This window comes from Haliotis cracherodii, unplaced genomic scaffold (assembly GCF_022045235.1).
Source record: "Haliotis cracherodii isolate W230 unplaced genomic scaffold, xgHalCrac1.p SCAF_10, whole genome shotgun sequence".
Lineage (NCBI taxonomy): Eukaryota > Metazoa > Mollusca > Gastropoda > Lepetellida > Haliotidae > Haliotis > Haliotis cracherodii.
The window spans coordinates 17368542-17392180 of NW_027266265.1; the positions used below are offsets into that span (position 1 = coordinate 17368542).

Consider the following 23639-nt stretch of genomic DNA (forward strand, 5'->3'; position numbering starts at 1 on the left):
TCAACATTCCCTAGGTCAGAATAAGCCCTAATGACAATATTAGTTGATAAACTTATGTTATCTGCAGGTACCAAAGTCTTTCACTGTTTGATAACTACACAAGTATACACCTAAAAAATGATACATTACAATATGTCAAAACTTCATTGTCATCCCCAACAGACATAGTGCACAGTATTGTGAATCACAAACATTTCATCTAGGTTTATATATTTTTCATCTGTTGGTTAAATGTTCCGACAATGAAAACAAATCATTTTTAAAAATATATGTTGTCTTTTTCACAGTCACTGAACCATGTTATGATCCCTTGTACCCAGCCTTCACTGTAATGCTAGAGCCCTATCTGAAGTAAGTCTAGATTTGCAGGTAATCCTCATCTCACTGGGGCTCCTTTTCAATTTAGATGTAGTTGCTTGTTTCGATGAAAATGACATATTTACAGAGACTAAGCATTTGTGGCGGGTGTTTGCATGTTTTTGTTTCACAATTAAGTGTGAGCGATATAATGTATAGAGACTGACATACTGACGGCTCCTGTCAACCAAAGTTTAAAATTGTTAGTGTTTTATTCATTAATAGTAAGGTACTTCTGAAGCTGAAATTGTTTTGATATTTGTTTCAACCACATTGAATCTGGGCCATATACTTTGTCATCCAACAAGGAAACGACAATAGGCCTAAGTTTAGTTGCACCACATTATGTCTAAATTGGACTAACATGAAAGCCTGGTAATCCTGAAGGTAATGTTCATAGTGGAATTGTCCAGATCAACCAATATCTTGATTAACAAATCATTACTATTGGGTAACATCAATTATGACATGACAAGACAAGACAAGACAAGACAAGTCAACCATCCTTGACAGTGTTGACTACTTTCACTGTATTTAAAACATCCCCACGAAAACAACATATCCATTGCATCCATCCAAAATTGTCCAAACAAAATAAAATAACATACAAAATTCCTGCATTCAATTAGCTTACCCGTAAGCAGAGCCCCTGGACATTGATTGTTCTCTCCTAACTTGATCCAACTGTCAGCCAGCATATCCCAGAACCCTCACCACATGAGGCAGATATTGCCTGGTAACCCCCTGTATTATATGTAACGACATGGTGATTAGACTTTCACCATACAGTTTCTCGTCACAGATATATCACCTGCTTACCTACTATGGAATAATGTTCAATATTATGATATCCAGCAGGAATAGGAGCAATAAGTCATAAATCACAATTACATTGTCAACGTACAAGCGACATAACATGTCACTTCTAACAGGCAATTTCCATTTCCCATGCCATTGCTGCATAACATATTTATCCAGGATGAAACTTGACTAGGCTTTTGACCTTCACCTCTAGTTGACCTTCAAGAAGGTGAGTCTTGACCACTCTACCCACACAATAGACACCCTATAGCTTGGGGCAACTATTAACTTGGTACATCCCATCTGGCCCCAACTCAGTGGGTTCAATGCAGCTCTATAAATCCCTAGGTTCCCTGACAAGATGGCATATCAATGAATGAAGTTCTTTGTGGACCATACTGAAGCGCTTCCATTAATGATCTTTTTCAGAATAACCGTTGGTCTTTAAATCACAAAATATCTCATATTAATTGGATCCTCCAAGTAATAATGGGAGTTGGAAAACCATGTGGAATTTAGTTTCAACTACACTAAACCAGAATCAGTTTTGTAAGCCAACTGCCTTTATAGAGCAGATTGAGAGTGCAGTAAGGCAGCTGTCAGCTGTGGTTGGATGAGATTGTGCAAAATTTAGATGATTTTTAAATGTATATTCACCCAGTAATTAAAAATGACCACAATGTTTTGTGTTTAGTCCTTTTTTGTGACATGATCACTTCTGCTGAATTTGTCCATAGATATTTTCAAGTATGTGCCATTTGGTACAGAACTGTGGTCGATGTGTTCGACAAAAACTAAAATAACCCATCTCAAGTAGTAATTCTGACCAGAAGTCTGACACGAATTTTTGGAAAAAAATGTTTTTCTAAACTATATACCCTTTGAAGGAAGACTACTGACAACAGGACGTATCGTTACCAATGTGATGACAATCAATTCCTGGCCTCACAAGCAGTGATGGCAGTTAGCACTCTTAACCTTTTTTTGTTAAGGAAGCATTCATCTGGGTTGTCAGTGAAGACACATGACTACATCTTAAAGCAGCCTAGCCACTTGAAACAGAATGTTGCTAATGGGTCATGCCATGTGACATGTAAGGAAGCTGTCAAGTCTCTGTGACTCTGTGATTAGTCACATGGACCAACTCGTAACATCCTGTCAAGGGAATAATTCATAGGAATTCATGGAACAACCCCCTCCCAATTAGCTAACATTATATAAGGAAATGTCTGACAGGAAATGCGTAAACAGTCATTCATAATTCATTCTCACACAATATAAGTTGTAGCAGGATAACGAGGGGTACATGGGTTTTTATATATCTCAACCCGGAGGGACCCATAAAACCCCAAGTAACCTGAGATTTAATATGACATTTAAAATTAATAAAAACAAATTTAAAATAGATAAAAAAAAACAGCTGTTCGATTGAGGAGGTTAGCTTGTAGTATGTCACATGACTTTCATTGACTCGGAATTTCTGACATGGAGGTACGATGTCATCTTCTAATTTATGGCAACAGAGCCAATGATTTGTGAAATGTCACATAATATATTGTCAATTCTCTGGCCATACCTGAAAACTTGCTGACAATGCATCTAACACAAGTCAGTATTTCACTTGGAAGCAAGCTGTAGGCATTCCTGGGCAGACTAGGGTCCTGTTCATTGTGCTTGTCATAGGCCAACTAACTGGTTGGTGGCTATTTAACAAACACCTTCTTCAGCCTGGGTCATATGTGAATTGATGCAACCGTTCATTTAAGATGACAAGTCAGCCATCTCTCTATCCCAACTATATCCTCATCACTAGATTCACAAAAGTTAAACATTTATTAACAGTTGGAATAGGATGCTTCCCACTTTGTTTGTTGATTTGGTTTTAACACTGCATTCAGCAATATTCCAGCTTTTTGATGGCGGCCTGTAAACAATTGAGTCTGGACCAGACAATCAAGTGTTTGACATCATGAGCATCAATCGAGGCAATTGGGATCTTATGACATGCATCAGCGAGCCTGACCACCAGATCCTGTTAGTCGCCTCTTACGACAAGCATAGTCGCCTCTTATGACAAGCATATTCTAACAATTCTAACACGGATCTTCACGGGTTTGCTCATCGCAGCCCCTCGATATGACAAAAGAGTTTGCTGAGTTTACAAATTAACATATACAAATAAATAATAATAATCATGAAAATGAATGTATTTCAATACCATCTTTCTCATATCTGTGTTACAAGAAGTCTTATGATTACCTTCATGCACTAGCTGGTACCTATGTTCTCAGTGTGGAGATGACCGACTGCCATCCTGCCCTACATTGTGTGGTGTACAGTGATATAGATCTGCATCAAACAACTCCCATTGTACAACATTGGAGTCCTCAGCGGACCAGGTGTAACCTGACACACATAGCACGGGACATTCACTCATGGGGAAGCTTAGACTGTGTCCTCACGTCTAGATTTATTAGATCTATCTTCATTCCAACCCCTATCTAACATCTCATAGAAACAAGACACTTGACAGTGTAAAAACAAGAGACTGAAACACTTGAGTTGCCATACAAGCTTCCCTTTTTCATGACTTTATCTGCACAGTGCCCTATTTGATATGTACAGGAACATTCACCTCAAGATTAATACTGGGACCTTTGATTCTTCGCCATGTCATGACAGACCAATTGCAAAGTATTAATCATGACACACCAACCACAAGGTACTCATCGTCCCTAGGCAAGGATGTTAACTGACTATAAAAAGTCTAGTTTCCACCCTTGCCGAGCTAAGCTGAAATTATGACGTTATATTTGGCTGGACTAACACGTCCATGCATAGTCCAATCAAAATTGTGTAATGAAATCAACATTTGGTTTATAAAAAACATGTCATGCAGATTTCAGTCGATTGCAGGATTTGCAGAGCATGTGCACCATTAACTGGCGTTGACAGATGTTTACCAATTCTTTTCATGATCTTGATCAAGGTGTTCAAGTGATTTGATGCACTTCACGAGGTAAGACTAACTATATGACAATGAAGATCTTGATTATCGATCAGATCGTCTTGACTGGGCGCCGTTGTTTTGTTTGAAGTGATATGTGAGGCGGAATCTGATTTGTTAATATGAGGGACATAGAAGGGACATAACTTGTAATCGCCACTGGTGGGAAAAAGATTGAGCCACGAAATTCCAGCCTAATTCGTCAGGGGTACCATGACAGACCAACCACAAGGTACCATGACAGACCAACCACAAGCTACCATGACAGACCAACCACAAGCTACCATGACAGACCAACCACAAGGTACCATGACAGACCAACCACAAGGTACCATGACAGACCAACCACAAGCTACCATGACAGACCAACCACAAGCTACCATGACAGACCAACCACTCGGTACCATGACAGACCAACCACAAGCTACCATGACAGACCAACCACTAGGTACAATGACAGACCAACCACTAGGTACAATGACAGACCAACCACAAGCTACCATGACAGACCAACCACAAGGTACAATGACAGACCAACCACTAGGTACAATGACAGACCAACCACTAGGTACAATGACAGACCAACCACTAGGTACAATGACAGACCAACCACAAGCTACCATGACAGACCAACCACAAGCTACCATGACAGACCAGCCACAAGCTACCATGACAGACCAACCACAAGCTACCATGCCAGACCAACCACAAGCTACCATGACAGACCAACCACAAGCTACCATGACAGACCAACCACAAGCTACCATGACAGACCAACCACTCGGTACCATGACAGACCAACCACAAGCTACCATGACAGACCAACCACAAGGTACCATGACAGACCAACCACTCGGTACCATGACAGACCAACCACAAAGTACCATGACAGACCAACCACAAGCTACCATGACAGACCAACCCTAGGAATTATGACACCATGTCTGACTTACACCAAACCCACATACATCACATCTTCTTATGTAACCTATGTTAAATGTACCTACATGCAGCTTATCATGAAACATTTCTGTCACATGTGGTAGGACTGTTGTCCCTGCATATGTCATATGAAGCATGTTGTACATTGTGCTACAATACAGATAGCTGAGACTCCATCAAAATCTGCCCCTTTAACTGTTTCATGTCATTTCCTCCTTGTGCCGCTGGACTATGTGATGAAAGGTTAGTTAGGATTCCATCATGACATTTATGGGTGGTTGACCAACAAAATACCAAGATAACAGTTTTGTATTACCTTAAATAATTCCTTTAGTAAATAGTGACCCAAAAGCAAAGGTATGGTGCGGACAGACCAATGTATCATAATTGGGACAAATCACCACATGATCCTAGCATCCCCAAGGGACACAACTTATCCAATAGTAGTACTGGTGAGAAACGTTTTTACGAAATATAATACCAGTGATTTATTGTCTACAAGCGTAATACCCATGAATATATATAACAGATCTTACAGTAATATCACATTCCTGGATTATCAAGTACAACTGTAATAATAACATCAAACAAGATTACAACTGAAGCACCAAGTATGAGGTGAAGTGTCAGTGTGCCAAGCTCCAATTGGCTCCCATGTCAGGTGTCCTATCTGAGCTGACATCTTCCAGTCACCTTGTCTCCCCAACGACAACGCACTGACTCACAGATCCTCTGTCCGTCATTTTTAGAAATAAAATTTTACATATAATTCTGTATTGTCAAGCAGATGACATAACACTCCAAAACTTGAAAGCAGAAATTTGACATATGACCAGACAAAATCAAGGGACATTCCAGCCCGTGAACAAAAAAATTGTAATATCAGCATATTCCTCATTCTCTCTACATACCTTTAGAGTCTTTCTAAAACAAAGCCCTTTTGTGCAATATGTCTATATGGAAATTAACAGGAAGAAATGAATCATAAACTACATACTAAATGCCATAAAGACTAGAAACTTTGCTCCTGAGTCACCGCGACAAAACATCGCTGTTTTGTTGGAGGGGAGAAGACGCCATGGGGACAAAGTAAGCCAGGTTCTAGGAGGAAACAAACTGTGATATGATAAACAAATTATACTGCTTCATAAACCCATACATCATTTCTCGTTCTCTGATTGGCCTTCTTGTACAAACCCATACAAGTTGCCCAGCCGGCCTCTACAGATAATAGGATGTCACAACAGACCGTGTTTGCCATTGTCTGAGACTGAGTGTCTGATGGTGGTCACAAGATTACATTGTCACAGACACATACTTCATCAACATTAACTCTTTGCAACTTGTGAAATTTGTTGCATGTGTTAATAGTGGGATGTACAGGATCTTGTGAGCTGAACATTATTGTACCCAGGCCATGAGACTGAAGATCATTGAGCTCGCAAATTCACATCCACCAGCTGTTAACACATGCAACTCAAATATGTCACCAATAGAGGCAAAATGCAAATATCACAAAAACGTATGTACCTGAAACTTTGCACAATACATCGTAAAATATATTTGAGAGCTTAGGTGCGGAACCAATTTGGTGTTGGCATGAGAATTCACACAAAGATAACCATCCCTTAATTTTGGATACAATAACTAATTTTTCAGATGATGATAGCTATCATTCATATTTTAATGTGCATACAATTCTGTCACTCCAGGTGATAACAGCTCAATTCTAGTTATTCTTTCTTGCTCCCAACTCTAATTTATTTGAAGCAATGTACATTCAATTTGTCAAATTCCCATTGAAAATGGAATAAAAATATAAAGAAATGCTGGACCACCTCAACTACATTTTTAGCATCAAACAAATATGTTTGGGCTTTGTTTAGCAAGTCTCCACTCCTTGGGAAAGCCAAGCACATGAGCCCTAACTACACCTATATCTTCAGTGAAAAGAACTTTTTACATTGGTCTGAGAAGACAAGTTTTCTCTAACAATTCTTTTGAACAATCCCACATGGATTTTCTTTCCCAGAAACATGTGTGATTGCCGCCCACTTCACACATCTAAAACTTCCCATGGCTGACTAATACACCCACTGTCAACAAGGTTACCTTCTTATTGGAAAGTTTCTTCTTTTGAACAAGTTTTTTATTTGAAATGTTTTCTTGTCAGCCCCCAATTAGCAGGAGTATGTTTATAGGGCCGGCATGATCTGTAGTTCTCCTGCCTGACAGTGACACTGTACCTCCCAGAATGTCACAGTCTCACCTGGGACTTGGAGGATCAGGTTTTGAAGTAACACAATGCACAATCACATGAGAACACTGCGGTCATTAAGAAAACAGCCAAAGAAGTTAAGCTGGATATAAGGTCTTAAGAACAGCGAAAGGTTTTTACAAGATAAGGTGTAAAAATGAATTCATTAACCAGGACTTAATTATTTTTTTTCACAACACTTATTAAAGCAGGCAAAATATGTATAATAATTAAAAACACAAGGTGACTTAAAATATATATAAAATATATATAAAGTTAACCAAAGTTCATAACAAGAAAATATTGTTATCACTATGGACATATATAGGTGCGTGTTATCACTAAACCCTGCCACGGGGTACATTACAATTTTGAATTATAGTGAATAATATGGAAGTTAATGTTAACTATAAACAAGCTTCTCCTGTAAGCATGCAAACTTTAATGTTGTTTCTTAGAAACTTGTCTACATTAAAAACAGGATGCACAAAATCTAAAAACATGCAGCAAGGGCTTTAACTCTGTAAAAAAATTAATTTAAGACACCAATTTTAAAACTCATTTGAGATTGTGACAAGTAATATCAGTGTGAATTTCTCTACTTTAAATAGTTTCTGAGGAAATTTGACCCCACTGAGAAGTGGATGGATGGACAGTAGGACAGACAAACTCCATTCCTATATCGCCTGCCCCACTTTATCGTGGGGGATAACAAGCTGAGCATTGCCATAAGGCCAGGGTGATAACATAGATTCTGACAGAAGCATAAAGGGAGGTTTGTCTTGACACTTGGTTCATAGTATTAATGAAGTGTCACACTATTGTCCTGGAAACACATCATGTCATATGATACTGAATAGAACGGCAAGACATACTCCTGGTTTATAGGTAGGCAGTCGTTTGAACAAAAGGCGGGTAGTGTTTTACTTTCATCTGGAAATATAGTCCCAAGTGAAGCATCATGTGTGTAGAAATCTGAATGCACTACACCAACCCCACAAATAAAACCTGAATGCCACCCAGGCAGTGAGTGAGAGGTTACATTTTATAAAGCTTCGAACAGTATTTTCGTTTGTTCGTTCGTTCGTTCGTTTGTTTGTTGTTTAACGCCGCACTCAGCAATATTCCAGCTATATGACAGTGGTCTGTAAATAATTGAGTCTTGACCAAACAATCCAGTGATTGACATCAGAAGCATCGATCCACGTAATTGGGATGCGATGACATGCATCAACCAAGTCAACGAGCCTGACCACCCGATCCTGTTAGTTGCCTCTTACGACAAGCATAGTCGCCTTTCACGGCAAGCATGGGTTGCTGAAGACCTATTCTACCTCGGATCTTCACAGGTTTATTTTCAGTTACATCGCAATGTGTCAGCTTAATCATGTAGAAAATCCCAAAGTGATGCAGGTCGTAGACTCCTCCTAAAATGGTGAAAGCCACAAACTTGGGTATTGTGCTTGCAAACCAAGGATCATAATCAGGATACGTTAGGGATTCAAACACACGACTGAAGGAACCTGGCACTACTATGGGATGCAACACTGAACACCAAATAAAGTGCTTTATGCAACTGGGCCACCCTCAGTAAACTCCATACCTATACCGGAGACCAGGCAAGTGTGTATGGACCAGCATTCTATTTATCAGTGTAAGTTGCATGGAGAGGCAACAGCCTCAAACCAGGTTGGTATGCATGTCAAGATGACACTGTTCCTACTCAGCCTTCAAAAACCAGCACCAGCAACAGTTCAGTCAGTCACAAAACATGATATGTGACCAACCATCAGACCGTATCGGCTAAAAATCACATTTTTCACCTTTTATTATACATGTATTTTAAAACTACAGTATCTCAGAACCACAACAATAAAATTAATTAGCTTCATTTCATATTTATAACAGAGACTCAGAGTATCAAACATTTTCGGCAAAATCCCATTCAAGACGTATTACTGTTAATGCAATAATTGCAGTTTTTAGGTATAAAGTCTGATTAATTGAAAGTAGACATGTATACTGAAATGCTTTGAAATATTCTGTTTATTACATTACATTACATTACTAATGAGAGAAAAATGTAGTATTTTTTTACAGTCCGCACACATATCAATGTTTACACATGTATGTTGGCGTTAAACATCTTTCTTTATGACATCACAGCACCATTGTATCCTAGCACCCATAAGGTCCCATTTGTCCTTGTGGGTCACATACATCAATTGAGTAGTCTGGACGCACACAGAATTACTCCATTCCTTTGCTTTTGTCAACATTCCAGCTTTATCATGGCCGGGGACACGAGAACACATTGTATCGTTGTGGGGACTCGAACCCAGGCACTCAGTGTGATGAGCCAATGGCTTAATAACCAGTAGTCTCCCCCACCTCCCACTCACACTGTCCATCATTGTACATACATACAGAAACAAATAGGCATCAGCCACTTCCATCTTTCTTCCCGTCTCTGGAACTTCGGTATGTCAATCAAGTTGTAATCAATATTCAACACATTTACCAACTTCACCTCCTGACTACATGATACATCCAGACCTGAGAAGATTCGGGGTAAAGTACGTCTTCAGCAACCCATGCTTGCCATAAGAGGACAATATGCATGTCGTAAGAGGTGACGGGATTGGCGGTCGGGCATGCTGACTTGGTTGATGCATGTCATCGTATCCCATTTGCGTGAATCGATGCTCATGATGTCAATCAATGGATTGTCTGGTCCAGACATTTACAGACCATCGTCATATAGCTGGAATATTCCTGAGTGCGGCGTTTAACAACAAACAAACAAACAAACAAAAGAAAACATAATATATCCAACCCACTGAAGGCTCCAGTAGTGCAGAGATGAAGCATTGTACCCTGACACAGGTCCACGGCTTGTTCCGTTGTGATAAATAAGTAATGACAGGGCTCACCATCAGGGGATGTCTACACTACTGTTACATCTAGCCGAACCAGCTATCTGAAGCTCATCACATTAAAGCATCACTTCAGCAAATGATCATTGATACCTAACACACCCGTTGTCCTGTAACCTACCATATAGTGCCCTTAACACTTCTAAAACAGCACTGGTACACATTTAGTACCAGGAATAACCTGTTTTAGAGAGAGAGAGAGACAGAGTGATTGATCGAAACGTACTCAGCTCATCACAATAACACTCCACATATTGATACCTAACACACCTGGTGCCGTGTCACTTACTAAAGCTTCTAGTGTAGAACATCAATGGCAGGACAATGCTGTTCTGCAGGGCAAGCTGCTGGTGCAGTGAGTGCAGCTGAATGTTGTGACCCTGATGAACGTCCTTGATGCTTATCTTGTCTCCTACCAGTCTAACTTGACATCTAGCAGTAAGATGACACCATCACGGTGCTACAACTGGTAGAGCTAGTAATCTACTACAACAGCTCAAAAGTTCAACTAATGGGCCATGCAAATATATTGTGTGTTAGGATCAAACAATGTCACGGTCAAGCTCAAAATATCATCTACATCTGTTTATGTTAGACGTCATGATACAGTGGATCACGTCACTGGCTTCCGTGACAACTGAACTCATCTGCAGATTGTCAAAAATAAAACTAAATCAAAGTTGTTCTAATAAATATGGAACAATCTAAATATTTAATTAACATGGAATCCATTTTGTCAAGCCGAATAGCACTTTTTTCAAATTTGGAATTCAGAAAAATAAAAGACTCTTTTCAAGAAAAGTATTCATACGCAGTGAAAAGTCTGGGCGTTGAATCCCATTTAACACCCCTTTATGTAACAACAACATAACATGTGTTCACACAGTGATCCTTCTGTCCCTGATAGACATCTAACCTACATGAAATGACTGAACACTTTAGCATGTGTATTTACAGTGATTAATTCACTACTTTTGGCTTAAACAATATTCAGGCATGTCCTCTTGTCTAGAACATCAAGAACAGGCCAGGGATTTCTATAGGCTAGCCTACTTTCATTACTTTCATTACAGATACTATTACCCTGCTAACTTACAATAGTAGTTACAAATACTATTCTCCTTCAAACTACATGGAGATATACCTCTATTTGAACACGTGTATAAGTGAGAAATTTCTATCAACTACACTTGAATTTGTCTGGTCTCATCAATATTGAATCTCTTTGAGAATTGTATCTCTTATTTATGCCCAAAATATACCAGATGCACCCTACTTATGATTCTCGGTTTGCCAGCACTATAGCTGTACTCATGGGTTTAACTAAAGCACTTTGACCTTTCCTTCCACATTACACTGCAAAGCAAGACATGACTAGAATGCTCAAGTTAAACTCACTCACTTTACCTACAACAAACCTGTGTTCTATGTACTGTTGGTGCCTCAGTGGTCCCCATCACACTGAACACAAGGGTTTGATTCCTTAGCACAATACAATAAGAGGGACCAATTCTGTGGACACATTGCCAAAGTCAATAAGACAGTCCTAGCCTTTCAGGCAGGAACGAGTCTATCTTTAACTTGACTGACAACAAATCACTGACACTGCTACTAATTACCCGATCATCAGCAGGACATGTCCGTGTCAAAGATAGTAAAAAATACTTGCACTTCTTCACCCTGCTCACTAAACATCCCCTTCCTGGTGTTGTGAGAGAGACGTGGTAGTTGCTAGAACTGGGCCTGTACTTCTGTGGTCAGTGATGGTCAATGAACGGCCATCGTGAAGCTGAGAGAGGACAGGGCAGAGAGGACAAGCTCCTGGGATGTGCAGTATCCTAGCAACCACGCATACCTGCCACCTCCATTGTACCCCGACACCTACCTGTGGAGAGACCAGGGTTGGACCAGCACGGACTGGAGTCTCCAGTACTCCTGATGGCAAAAGGCCTCATTGTTTTTTGTATGCTTTAAACATTTAGCTTGATTCAGTTAAAATAGAAATAATATTATGCAGCTCAGTATCTGTTTATGATCTGATATGAAAGTTTAGTTTTGTGTGAAAAAGTAAATGCTAAAGAATTTCAAGTGCAGTGAGATTAGAAGATTTACTTCTAAGAAGGCTTTGATCTCTTTATCACAGGCTCACCATGTCTACAGGGGACAGAGATTACATACAATGCATTTGAACAATTAACACTTAAGAGTTGCTTCTATTTGGGTTGGGGAGGCCATGAAAATGGGTTAAATGTAATGTGTAATGTAATATGTGTGTGTGTGTGTGGGGGGGGGGGGGGGGGGGGTCCCTGGCATCCATTACAAGGGTTGTCCTGTATTTCCATGTCATTAGGTTCAGTCATGCTGGGATACGCTGTTCATACTTAGGTTCATGCATTGGACAAGAGCACATGTTCACCCAGAGCGTGAAACTGCTTCAACACTACACTGATGACTGTAACTAGGGTTCCTTATGCATGTTCATCATTCCTTCCCATGGAGCGGGTCTAAAGATACTGACACTGATATCTTACTGCGTGTCATTTGTAGATCAGGTTAAGATGCAGACTTGAAGAGAATAATGCATTGTCTACAAGCTGAGGTTTAGATTGCAGTGTTGCCCAAATACCTTGAGTATGAAAATTGAGTAGGAAGTGATGTGTTTACACACAGATCGACTGCTTGCTAACACTGCTTGTAGGGGACCAGAATGCCTGTTGATAGATTAGCATAGCATGGCCTAAAACTAGTACTGTACTGTACACACAACATGCACAACTAACATACGTTTCTTCTGAAACTTTGGTTTTCAAATCGTTCAATCTTTGTTTACAAATCTGTATGAGTAGAACAATATAGAAAAAACATGCACCCAAGAGTAAAACTTGTAAACTACTATAGATAGATGTGACTGATACAAAAACACGGAGGATCCATAATAACAGCCTCATGATAACCTCCTTCAGGTGAGATGGAGTTGTTGATGATGCAGGTGTTGCACCGGCCCCAGAAGCAAGTCTGTATTCACTGTAATCCCTTAGTCTAGGTTAAGTAGGTTTCAACAGGCTTTATCCAGTAACTCCTACACAATCATTATGTAATGCCATAGACCACTTGGGAACAACATCTGACCTACTTTTACCAATCAATTATGGCCTTGCTTGTATATTGCTACTGAATGAATTAGTCCGGACTTCAGGTGCAATAACAGTCGATCAAATTTACCAAGCTGTGCACTGAACCAAATCCATCCTTATCATAAAACCATGCTCTGTTTCCTCAATGAATCCTGCCTATAATAAGAATAACCTTGAAGATCACCTTTTAATTTGTCCTGTAAAATTCTTCTCAATTTACCCCAAAATTTTCATTTTCATCATTTTCATAAGCATGATAAGGCATATCATCACACTTGATATTTTACTGAAAAACAAACAGTTTATTTAAACCAAGAACATCTGCACTATTCGTAAATCAAATCTGTCAAACATTTAACAAAACATTGCTTCTGCAGTGAAGCAAAACCCTTGTGCGTCGTATGACCACACTTAACAATTACACGTACCATCAAAATGTCAATTGTCAGTGACCTCAGAAGTGCAATGACAGTTTTTGTTGTGGTAGAGAGCCGTTGAGCGGTGAAGTAGTAATACAACTCTCAGTTCTCTGGTAAGGTGACCAAAGGTCTGGTAATTTCTTTGACTGACATGCTACTTACATTTGCATGAGACATGACTGTATATATGAAGGGGAACCTCTCTGTCCAACATGTTGTAGCTTTGCTGTTGAATACTTACAACAGTCAGTGTCACATTTCCTCTGTGCAAGTCTTTCAACTGTCAGCAAATTATATTCCCCTGGCGATAATTCACCATGTTGAAAATCTTGTAAACTAGAAATAAATATTGCTGATTGATTACAAGAGAAACATTTATTATGAATATGTTCATTTAGATGTTTGTCTAACATGTTGAATAGTCAACAACACTGTCACCATGATTCTATTGCAGAACATACTCAGTAGTAATGTACTTAATGTCATTATCAGGTCATGGAAGACGAATACTATTTTCTTTTAGTGTGTCCTTTTTATCATACAAATCATAACCTAGTTAATTTCTGAATATTACACAAACTCTGACACAAGAATGTTTTATGAACTATTGTCATCTATAACTATTATAATACCAAGGGCGTTGTCTTAAAAACAGAATACAACCACCCACACCCACACTCCCACTGCCACACCCACAACCACACCCACACCGCCAGCAAATGGAAACACCTGGATTTGTGTGAAATATCCTAAACTATTATGCCATATTTCAAAACTTGTGGGGTGGTGGGGTAGCCTAGTGGTTAAAGCATTTGCTCGTCAAGTCAAATGCCCAGGTTCACTTCCCTATATGGGTACAATGTGTGAAGCCCATTTCTGGTGTCCCCCGCCATGACATTACTGGAATATTGCTAAATGCGGCTTAAAACCATACTCACTCAAAAATTGTGATGTCGGACGTACGTCATAAACATGTCTCTCCTAACTCCTTAGGCTATTTATAGTATTGCAATAGTGCTAGTGTGAACCAAGTCAGCTAGTTCAAGTAGTTAAATGAATATTGATCCCAGACTTGAAGCCATTACTGATGATTCATACAGCAACGGTTGATCAGGTAATTGTGGCAGGGACACCGGGGCAATGACTATACACGTCTCCCACCCCTAGCAACATGTGCTTTTCAATTTACAGTTTGTCCTCAACAGCAAACATAGTTGATATGCACAGAAAGAGAAAGAAATGTTTTCCTAAATATACATACATGTACAACTTTACTGTCAATTAGAATAATGTTTCCAAACTCGACACATGCAAACATGTATAGAGACTATATGCATAGTCAGTCAAATTGTACCCAGGTTCATGGAGCCTATGGTCTGGTGTCCACTTCTAAACACCCTTATATTAAAAAATTCATACTTATATCATGAAACTTAATCTAGCAGTAAAGGTTTCTATAGGGATGGAATTAAACTGACTAGGACAGCCAGTTAATCCAAGTCAGTTCCCCTTTATAGTGCTACTAACAGTGTGATCTGTAAATTAGAAATGTAATGAGAAAGGCACCTTTGTTTTCTGTGGGTGACGCATGGTGTACAGAAAGTCAAACCTAAACTGAAGACAATAGTTACTGGAACACTAAAATTCTGTCAAGGTATTATAATAACGCATCTATATATAAGTGTATCCCTTCCCTACAGCCGTCACTCAGTGGATAGGAGTCACCTGCAAATGTCAGTGCAGGTTCCATCCTACCAGTCAGTGACATGCACCAACTCCCACCTTAACCTTTCAAGTTACAGCCCCAGCCATATTGACTCATGTGGAGCACACTGTGTTAATCTGCCAGCTCAAACTTAGAAGCAGTTAAAGATTGCCTTAATCATGCAGAAACAATGTCTCAATTTGAAACATGGCAGTAATTACAAAATCTAGTCCCAGCCTAGCAATGGCGCCAGGCCATGGAGCATAGAGTAAAATCTGGTCTCTGAAATAAACATATATTACAGGAACAATTATCTTTATAAAATATAACAAAAAGGAGCCCAGAGACTTTAACTTCATTTTTCATAAACTGCAATAATCAAAACTTGCCAACTATTATAGTCTTGCATGGGCTGTACTGGATATATTTGTTTCAGGGTCTGCATGACAGACTACTTGGAGCATAGTCTCCCTTAATGGCCGACTTGCCTCATCTCTTGTCTGAACATGCTTCATGCTAACTTTTCCTATTATCCAATAATAGTTTGTCCAAGAATTGAGATAGTCTGCATCAGACTATGTTGAGTGATATATGTCCTGGAAATGGAATAACATCATATAACAGCCAACACTGTCAGGCAGCTCTTACAATCTATCAGGTCATATTGACCGCATCTTCCTGAGGCAAAGGAGTTAACTGACTATAAAAGTCCAGTTTCCACCCTTGCCGAACCAGTCTGGTATTATGGAGTTACATTTTGGCTGGACTAACGAGTCTATGCATAGTCCAATCAAAATCGCGCACCAAAATCGAAATCCGATTCGTAAACTGTTGTGCAGATTTCGATCGATTGCAGGATCTGCAAAGCATATGCACCACCAACTCGTTGTCAGCAGAAATTTTCCAAATCTTTTCATGTTTTTAATCAAGGTGCTCACGTACTTTAATGCATTTTGCAACGTAAGACCCGTTTTATCACAATATAGATCTTGATTATCGATCAGATCGTCCTGACTCGGCGCCACTATTTTGTGTGAAGCAAACGCAAGTGATGCGAGAGGTGGAATCTCATTGGTCCATAGGAGAGGTTTAGAAGGGACATAACTGGTAATAGCCACTGGTGGCGCTACGATCGAGCCCAGTAATTCCAGCCTAGTTCGGCAAGGGTCGAAACTGGACTTTTAAAGTCAGTTAACTCCCATGCCTCGAGAAGATGTATTGACCATTCTGTACATAACACTGACCACTCTCTATGTAACGCTGTCAGGCAGCTCTTACAATCTATCAGGTCATATTGACCATTCTGTACATAACACTGACCACTCTCTATGTAACGCTGTCAGGCAGCTCTTACAATCTATCAGGTCATATTGACCATTCTGTACATAACACTGACCACTCTCTATGTAACGCTGTCAGGCAGCTCTTGTAACCACCTGTGAAGGGTTACTGCTATTCCTTATATACAGAACACAGGCTTCAACATAGAAATCACCTTCCCATTTTTCCTGATTGTTCTATGATGCACGAAGAGTTGCCGCTGTATGTGCAGCTGTACTACCAGAGTCTGTGACCAGGTACAGTAGACAGAAACAAAACTGCATAGATTATAGAAAAGCATCTGATGAAAACAGATGTTCAGAAAGGAACACTCATTCGAGTCAATTTTGTTGAAATGGAATTTGCTTTGAGATAATGTTTACTGAAATTGCTAACTACAGGTTTTACAACTGCAAATAATGAGAATAACCAGTCTCGATCTTCCGCTGAACCTATGGAGATCCTGGTAGAGAATAATTCTTCAGCAACTCATGCTTGTCATAAGAGGGATCGGATGGTCAGATTTGGTTGATGCATGTCATAGTATTCCAAATGCATAGATCGATGCCTATTTTGTCACTCACTAGATTGTCTTGTCCATATAGGAATATATCTGAAATATTGTTGAGTGTGGCGTTAAACAACAAACAAACAAGTAAACAAAATGATCTGCCGCCAAAACAGATTCCATTCAGCATTAGGCAAAATAGCTGTGACAATTATGAGTTGTCTGAACAATATTAGCTTGTTGCTTCAAGGCCAACATACTAATAAACAGAAATGGATTTGGACAAAAAATAGCTGAGTAATGACTATTTAGATTGCCGAGGCAGCCATATTGAAAATTGGAATCGATCCTCTCTGGCAAAATCAATAGTGAGAACAAGTACGTGAAGATTCAGCCTCATTGGTTGAGTGGTTTCTGAGAAAACGATGTTTACGATGCACAACGCAGTCAGGTTAGCAACAAGGGACCATGCAAATCCAGATATTATTTATAGAATTTGTTGTTTCTTAAATGATTTCCAGTAGTTTGGGTTATAGACCAGTCCAATTTCCTATATGCAAGGTATCATGCACATGTATTCCTACCTGAAACGCAATGTCATCACAGCAGTGATGGAAATACTCTACTGATGTAACATAGCTATGTCAAACACAAACCCAGAGAACAGGAAAATGGCACACCCTGAAGTGAGGGTTTGTAATCCTCTACCTCGTTACTCGCATGAATAATATTCTACAATAGGTAGTGTTAATTAACTCCATTTGAAGGATTAGGACTTGACCTATAAAACCGTTTCTCCGCAGTAGCTGATATTGTTATTGTAGATTACAAGCAGTATTAAACAATTAACTACAGTCTGAAAAAAGTCATTAACTGGACAATTTTTTCGTAAAAAAACCAGGCCCTCCTGTTTACTGAAGATTTGCTTCTCATTTTGAAAAAGTTAAAATTTTGTTTTTTTTAAAAGATGTTCAAAATAGTTCTTATCATAACCTCTGGAATTAGTTATTGTTTCAGCTTTTCACTCAAGATCTCTCTGGGATAAATAAAACAATTATTTAACAGATTCAATCAACAGACATTTTCAAAATAATATCCTAATTTCTTATGTTGTTAATTTCACTTTGGTTAGGCTAGAACATGGAATCTAATAATTGACAAGCATGCACTTGTGTGTGAAAATTCAAATACCAGTTCAGGCAGTTAGTTTCAATGTGACACAGTTATATCATTTTCACTGATTGAAAAACCTCATCCTCTCTCAGACAAAGACATAAAATAACGGACACATGATAATATAAGTGGACACACAGTGATACATAGACACACAATGATATACACAACACTTGATATACTTTGGTCATGATATACACAGGCACATCATGATATACACGGACACATCATGATATACACAGACACATCATGATATACACAGACACATCAAGATATACACAGACACATGATATACATGGACACATCATGTTATACACAGACACATCATGATATACACAGGCACATCATGTTATACACAGGCACATCATGATATACACAGGCACATCATGATATACACAGGCACATCATGATATACACAGACACATCATGATATACACAGGCACATCATGTTATACACAGACACATGATATACACAGGCACATCATGATATACACAGACACATCATGATATACACAGACACATCATGATATACACAGACACATCATGATATACACAGGCACATCATGATAGACACAGGCACATCATGATAGACACAGGCACATCATGATATACACAGACACATCATGATATACATGGACACATCATGTTATACACAGACACATCATGATATACACGGACACATGATATACACTGGCACATCATGATATACACAGGTACATCATGATATACACAGACACACCATGATATACACGGACACATCATGATATACACAGGCACATCATGATATACACGGACACATCATGATATACACAGGCACATCATGATATACACAGGCACATCATGATATACACGGACACATCATGATATACACAGACACATCATGATATACACAGACACATCATGATATACACAGGCACATCATGATATACACGGACACATCATGATATACACGGACACATCATGATATACACAGACACATCATGATATACACGGACACATCATGATATACACATCATCCTTCAAACAGCCCCAGTAGTGATGCAGTTGTTTAATCTACCTCTGTAGATATATCTCCACACATCAATCCTGACAAAATATGTACTTGAACTACAACAAGATTAATCTTAACCACCACAGTGTTTACTTACTGCTTTAAGTAAGGTTATGGACTTTTCTTCAGGCTGACTGAACATAAATCTGTTTCAAGATATACACCGACACATAGGCTATGTCCTCCAGCATCCCATCACTAGATATAACAGCTCTGACTCCACATATAGAACACAAGTCTATTTTGCTTCTTCACATTTGTCACTGCTGTATGTTTCCTAATGAATCCCATCATCTGCTTAAAACACACGGGATTGCTAACAACAAACTCCGAGGGAGAGTTGAAGACCTCATGTCACAGGTCACATTCTAACTGTCTAACTTAAATTCATCATGTCACTTCATAAATTTCCATATTCATTTTTCTCCTCAGCAATTCTATAAGTATCTATGAGCATGACCGGTGATGAATAAAAAACAGTATTCATCATGTATGAAGAAGTGTGTATCTTTTCCCTGAATCAGCACTTTCTGCAGTCTGACTAAAGGTGCATGCCTCAAAATGTCACAAGGCTTTTCAGGGCTATTCAAGATTCTGATACTATCCTCACAAACTATGATAATCAATGATGATACATATTTAACACACAAGACACGTGTCTGAGATAGCTGAATAATATTTTGATTCTAATCATTTTCAGTCTCATCCTAAATCATCATGTTACAGTAGAGTGAGAGAGTGAGTGAGTGAGTGAGTGAGTGAGTGAGTGAGTGAGTGAGTTTGGTTTTATGCCTCTTTTAGAAATATTCCAGCAATATCACGGCGGGGGACACCAGAAATGGGCTTCACACATTGTACCCATGTCGGGAATCGAACCCAGGTCTTCAGCATGACGAGCGAACGCTTTAACCACTAGGCTACCCAACCGCCCCTTATTACAGTAGAGTATCACATCTACAATAGAACATTTCTCTAACAGCATTCTGAAAATTTACATTTCTGACATAAAGGGTGAGGAATTATAAGCACCCATTTGGGCCAACAACATACACACAATCTAAGAAAAGGGGAAAACTTTTACAAATCATTATGAAAATTATCAGATGTGTTAATGTGCATGAGCATCAGACTTTGCCCAGCACTAATCTATAGGAGAGGCTAAAATGTGTCGAAAGAGCTTATTTCAAAGGTTTTCAAGAAGCATGTTTCTAATTTTTAAACAAGAGAAAGTCTTTGACCCTACTTGGCTCTACTTTTTTGCTCATTTTAGCCACACTTACGTATTTGATCATGTCGAAAGATGAAAAAAGCCAAGTTGTCAGCCATTTAAACATATCTCACAATTTGTACACTATTATTTCAAAGACCAGAAAATCCAGAAAGTCCCTTAACCTTTAACATTAGTGTTGTTTACAGGTTAATATACATTATCTAGCGTCATTCCTTTCCTTCCCGTAAATCAGAGCCTGACTAAGCACTCTGAGTAGATGAATGAGACAGGACAGCACATGTACATAACAGTGAGATGGATACCGTCATAATCCCTACCAAATTAACGTCAAGTCTAACTTTCAGCGACATCGTCTTCCTGTGTGAGCACAGCAACGTGTCAAAGGTCGGAGAGTTTCCGTCATCTACTGCAACACTTGACGTCTGAATTCAGTCCGGTTGGGTCCAGTTAATGTGCAAAGACATTATTTTTCAAGGAAACCACGTCCATGACATTATGAATAAAAATTTATCAACATCATAGAACATTATATAGAATGACATCACAAACAAGAAACGTGACACCAGTGACATCACAAAGACATAGAATAGATAGCAGCCCGTCGTTAGGAAAAAGTGGACGGCTATCCAGTTACAGTGGCCCAGGGGCACAACAGAACAGCGCAGACATGCACATGCTACACAATGGTACAGCGAATGACAGCATAAGAGGGTTGTCTGAGGTTAACTAAAGGCGGCATAACAAATTTATTATGTCGAAAAGCTAGAAACATGCTAGTTTCTTAAACATCTTTTTCCAGTGATGGGAATGAAAATATCAAACATCAAGTATTGTTGGGTACAGGGTATTCATTGCCTTGTACCATATTGACATTTGATGGTCTATTCCCGATTCATCGTTCTCAGCTGGCCATATTGGCTGGACTGTTATATTGTCAGACCTGTTACTGTAGAGAGTGTCAAGTGTCCAAGAAACCATTTAATGTATATTCAATACCAATTACCAATTTTTCATTGTGTTGCTTGTTGCTGAATTCCGATTTCCATTCATTAATAAACACAGATTTCCACAAATAACTTAAAATGATTTCCTCTATCAGTGAGGTGAGGTGAGGTTAAATGGGGTTTAATGTCGCATTCAAGATTACTGCACTTTAAAAGCAAAGTGCATGTACATGTGTGTGTGTGTGTGTGTGTGTGTGTGTGTGGCTGCTTGTGGTAGCCCATAGTAGTCTGGACTAACGACGATTTGATAGTGCTAGCCCACTGAGATACCATGCTGCAGATTAACATGAATACCCCTCAGACTCAGTATACGGACTCCGAGCCGACCAGTCCTTGTTTTAGCCCCTTAATGCCAAGCGCCAGGCACAGTAACAAGAAGTACCATCTTTGACCATCTTTTGCAGCCGCGGATCGAACCCCTGACCTTCTGCTCTCTGGGCCAATGTTCCACCACTAGAACACGGAGACGGTCTCTCTATTAGTGCAAAGCATATATGATTCAACTTAAAGAGGGTCTCTGTTTCATGGTCTGGTGTCCATTCCAAGTCTAGGATTAGACATAAATATCTGAAAACTCACAAACTAGTCTGCAAAGCTTGGGTAAGTTTAAATTTCTTAAAATGAAGAAATTCTCTTGACTTCTTCCTATTAAATATTACAAAACAATTTGACAACCAAAATCTCAAATATTTTCATTTCAGAAACTATATCTAGATCGTGTGATAACCGCTGGATGATATACATCATAAATGTGACTAACAAACAAAAGATGTGAAATCTAAATGATTGGAATAAAAAAGGCTAGGCTGCCATCAGGCTCAAGCCCAGACCCCTTTTAGTTACCTATAGCCTCCCACTTAGACATGCATGCAGCATATGGAAGCATTATATATCTCTACTTTACCAGGCTTATGAGTTAACCATCAAAACAAATATAGTTTCAATACTCACTGGTGTACAGGCTTAATTGAGCACTTCATTGATCAAGAGAACAACCAAATGTGTCTGTTTTACTATTAATTAGCCCCGAGGTAATGACTTTGAGGGCTGTTACATCACTTGTCACCGAGACATGTCAGTTTGACAAGCTGTGTGTACATATCCTCTGAACTCACATCCTCTGTAGAAGGTGTCTGCGGGTCGACAGCACACAACATCCAAACCACACCGTCTCCAACGCTAATGGTAACCAGATATACAATCACTGTCTTAAACAATGATGTGGTCCAGGCGTCCCCACCTATTTACCTACCTAGATAAACATAAATTAACCCATGTTTATGTTCTCTTTATTCATAAGCACTACATGGCAAAAAATAAGAACAAAAACACAGTTTACATTTGGGTTAAGTGATCTAGTTAAATTATAATAGGTGAAAAGAATACATACGACACATGCATGCTGTCTGGCGTCGAAGGAGCATGGGGGGGGGGGGCCAGTTGTCTAAGGTGTCCTGCACACGGGAGGTGAGGTGAAATTGGGTTGAATATCACGTCCAAGATTTTTGCACTTATATAGCAACGAGCATGCATGTGTGTGTGGCTGCTTGTACTAGTCCGGACTGATGCCGATTTATAGTGCTAGCTAACTGAGATACCATACAGCGCAGTTTAGCATTAATACCCCACTCAGACACAGTATATTGACTCCGAGCCGACCAGTCCTTGTTTTAGCCCCTTAATGTCGAGCGCCAGACAGGGTAACAACAAGTACCATCTTTTAACGTCTTTTGGTATGACGCGGCTGGGGATTGATGATGCGGCCGGACCTTCCTCTCTTCGGTTGGACGCTCT

The 23639-nt window shown here is 39.3% G+C and overlaps 2 protein-coding genes across 2 annotated transcripts in view; one reads left to right on the top strand and one right to left on the bottom strand.

Annotated features, from left to right (window-relative positions):
* LOC139447557 (carboxypeptidase N subunit 2-like) overlaps positions 1-23639 on the bottom strand; it is a 34162-nt gene that overhangs the window by 4530 nt on the left and 5993 nt on the right. The window lies entirely within an intron of this gene.
* On the top strand, positions 2644-5211 carry LOC139453362 (proteoglycan 4-like). The gene is made up of 2 exons (XM_071235041.1): positions 2644-2649; positions 4372-5211. Exons 1-2 carry the CDS (start codon positions 2644-2646, stop codon positions 5209-5211), a joined length of 846 nt encoding a protein of 281 aa, XP_071091142.1.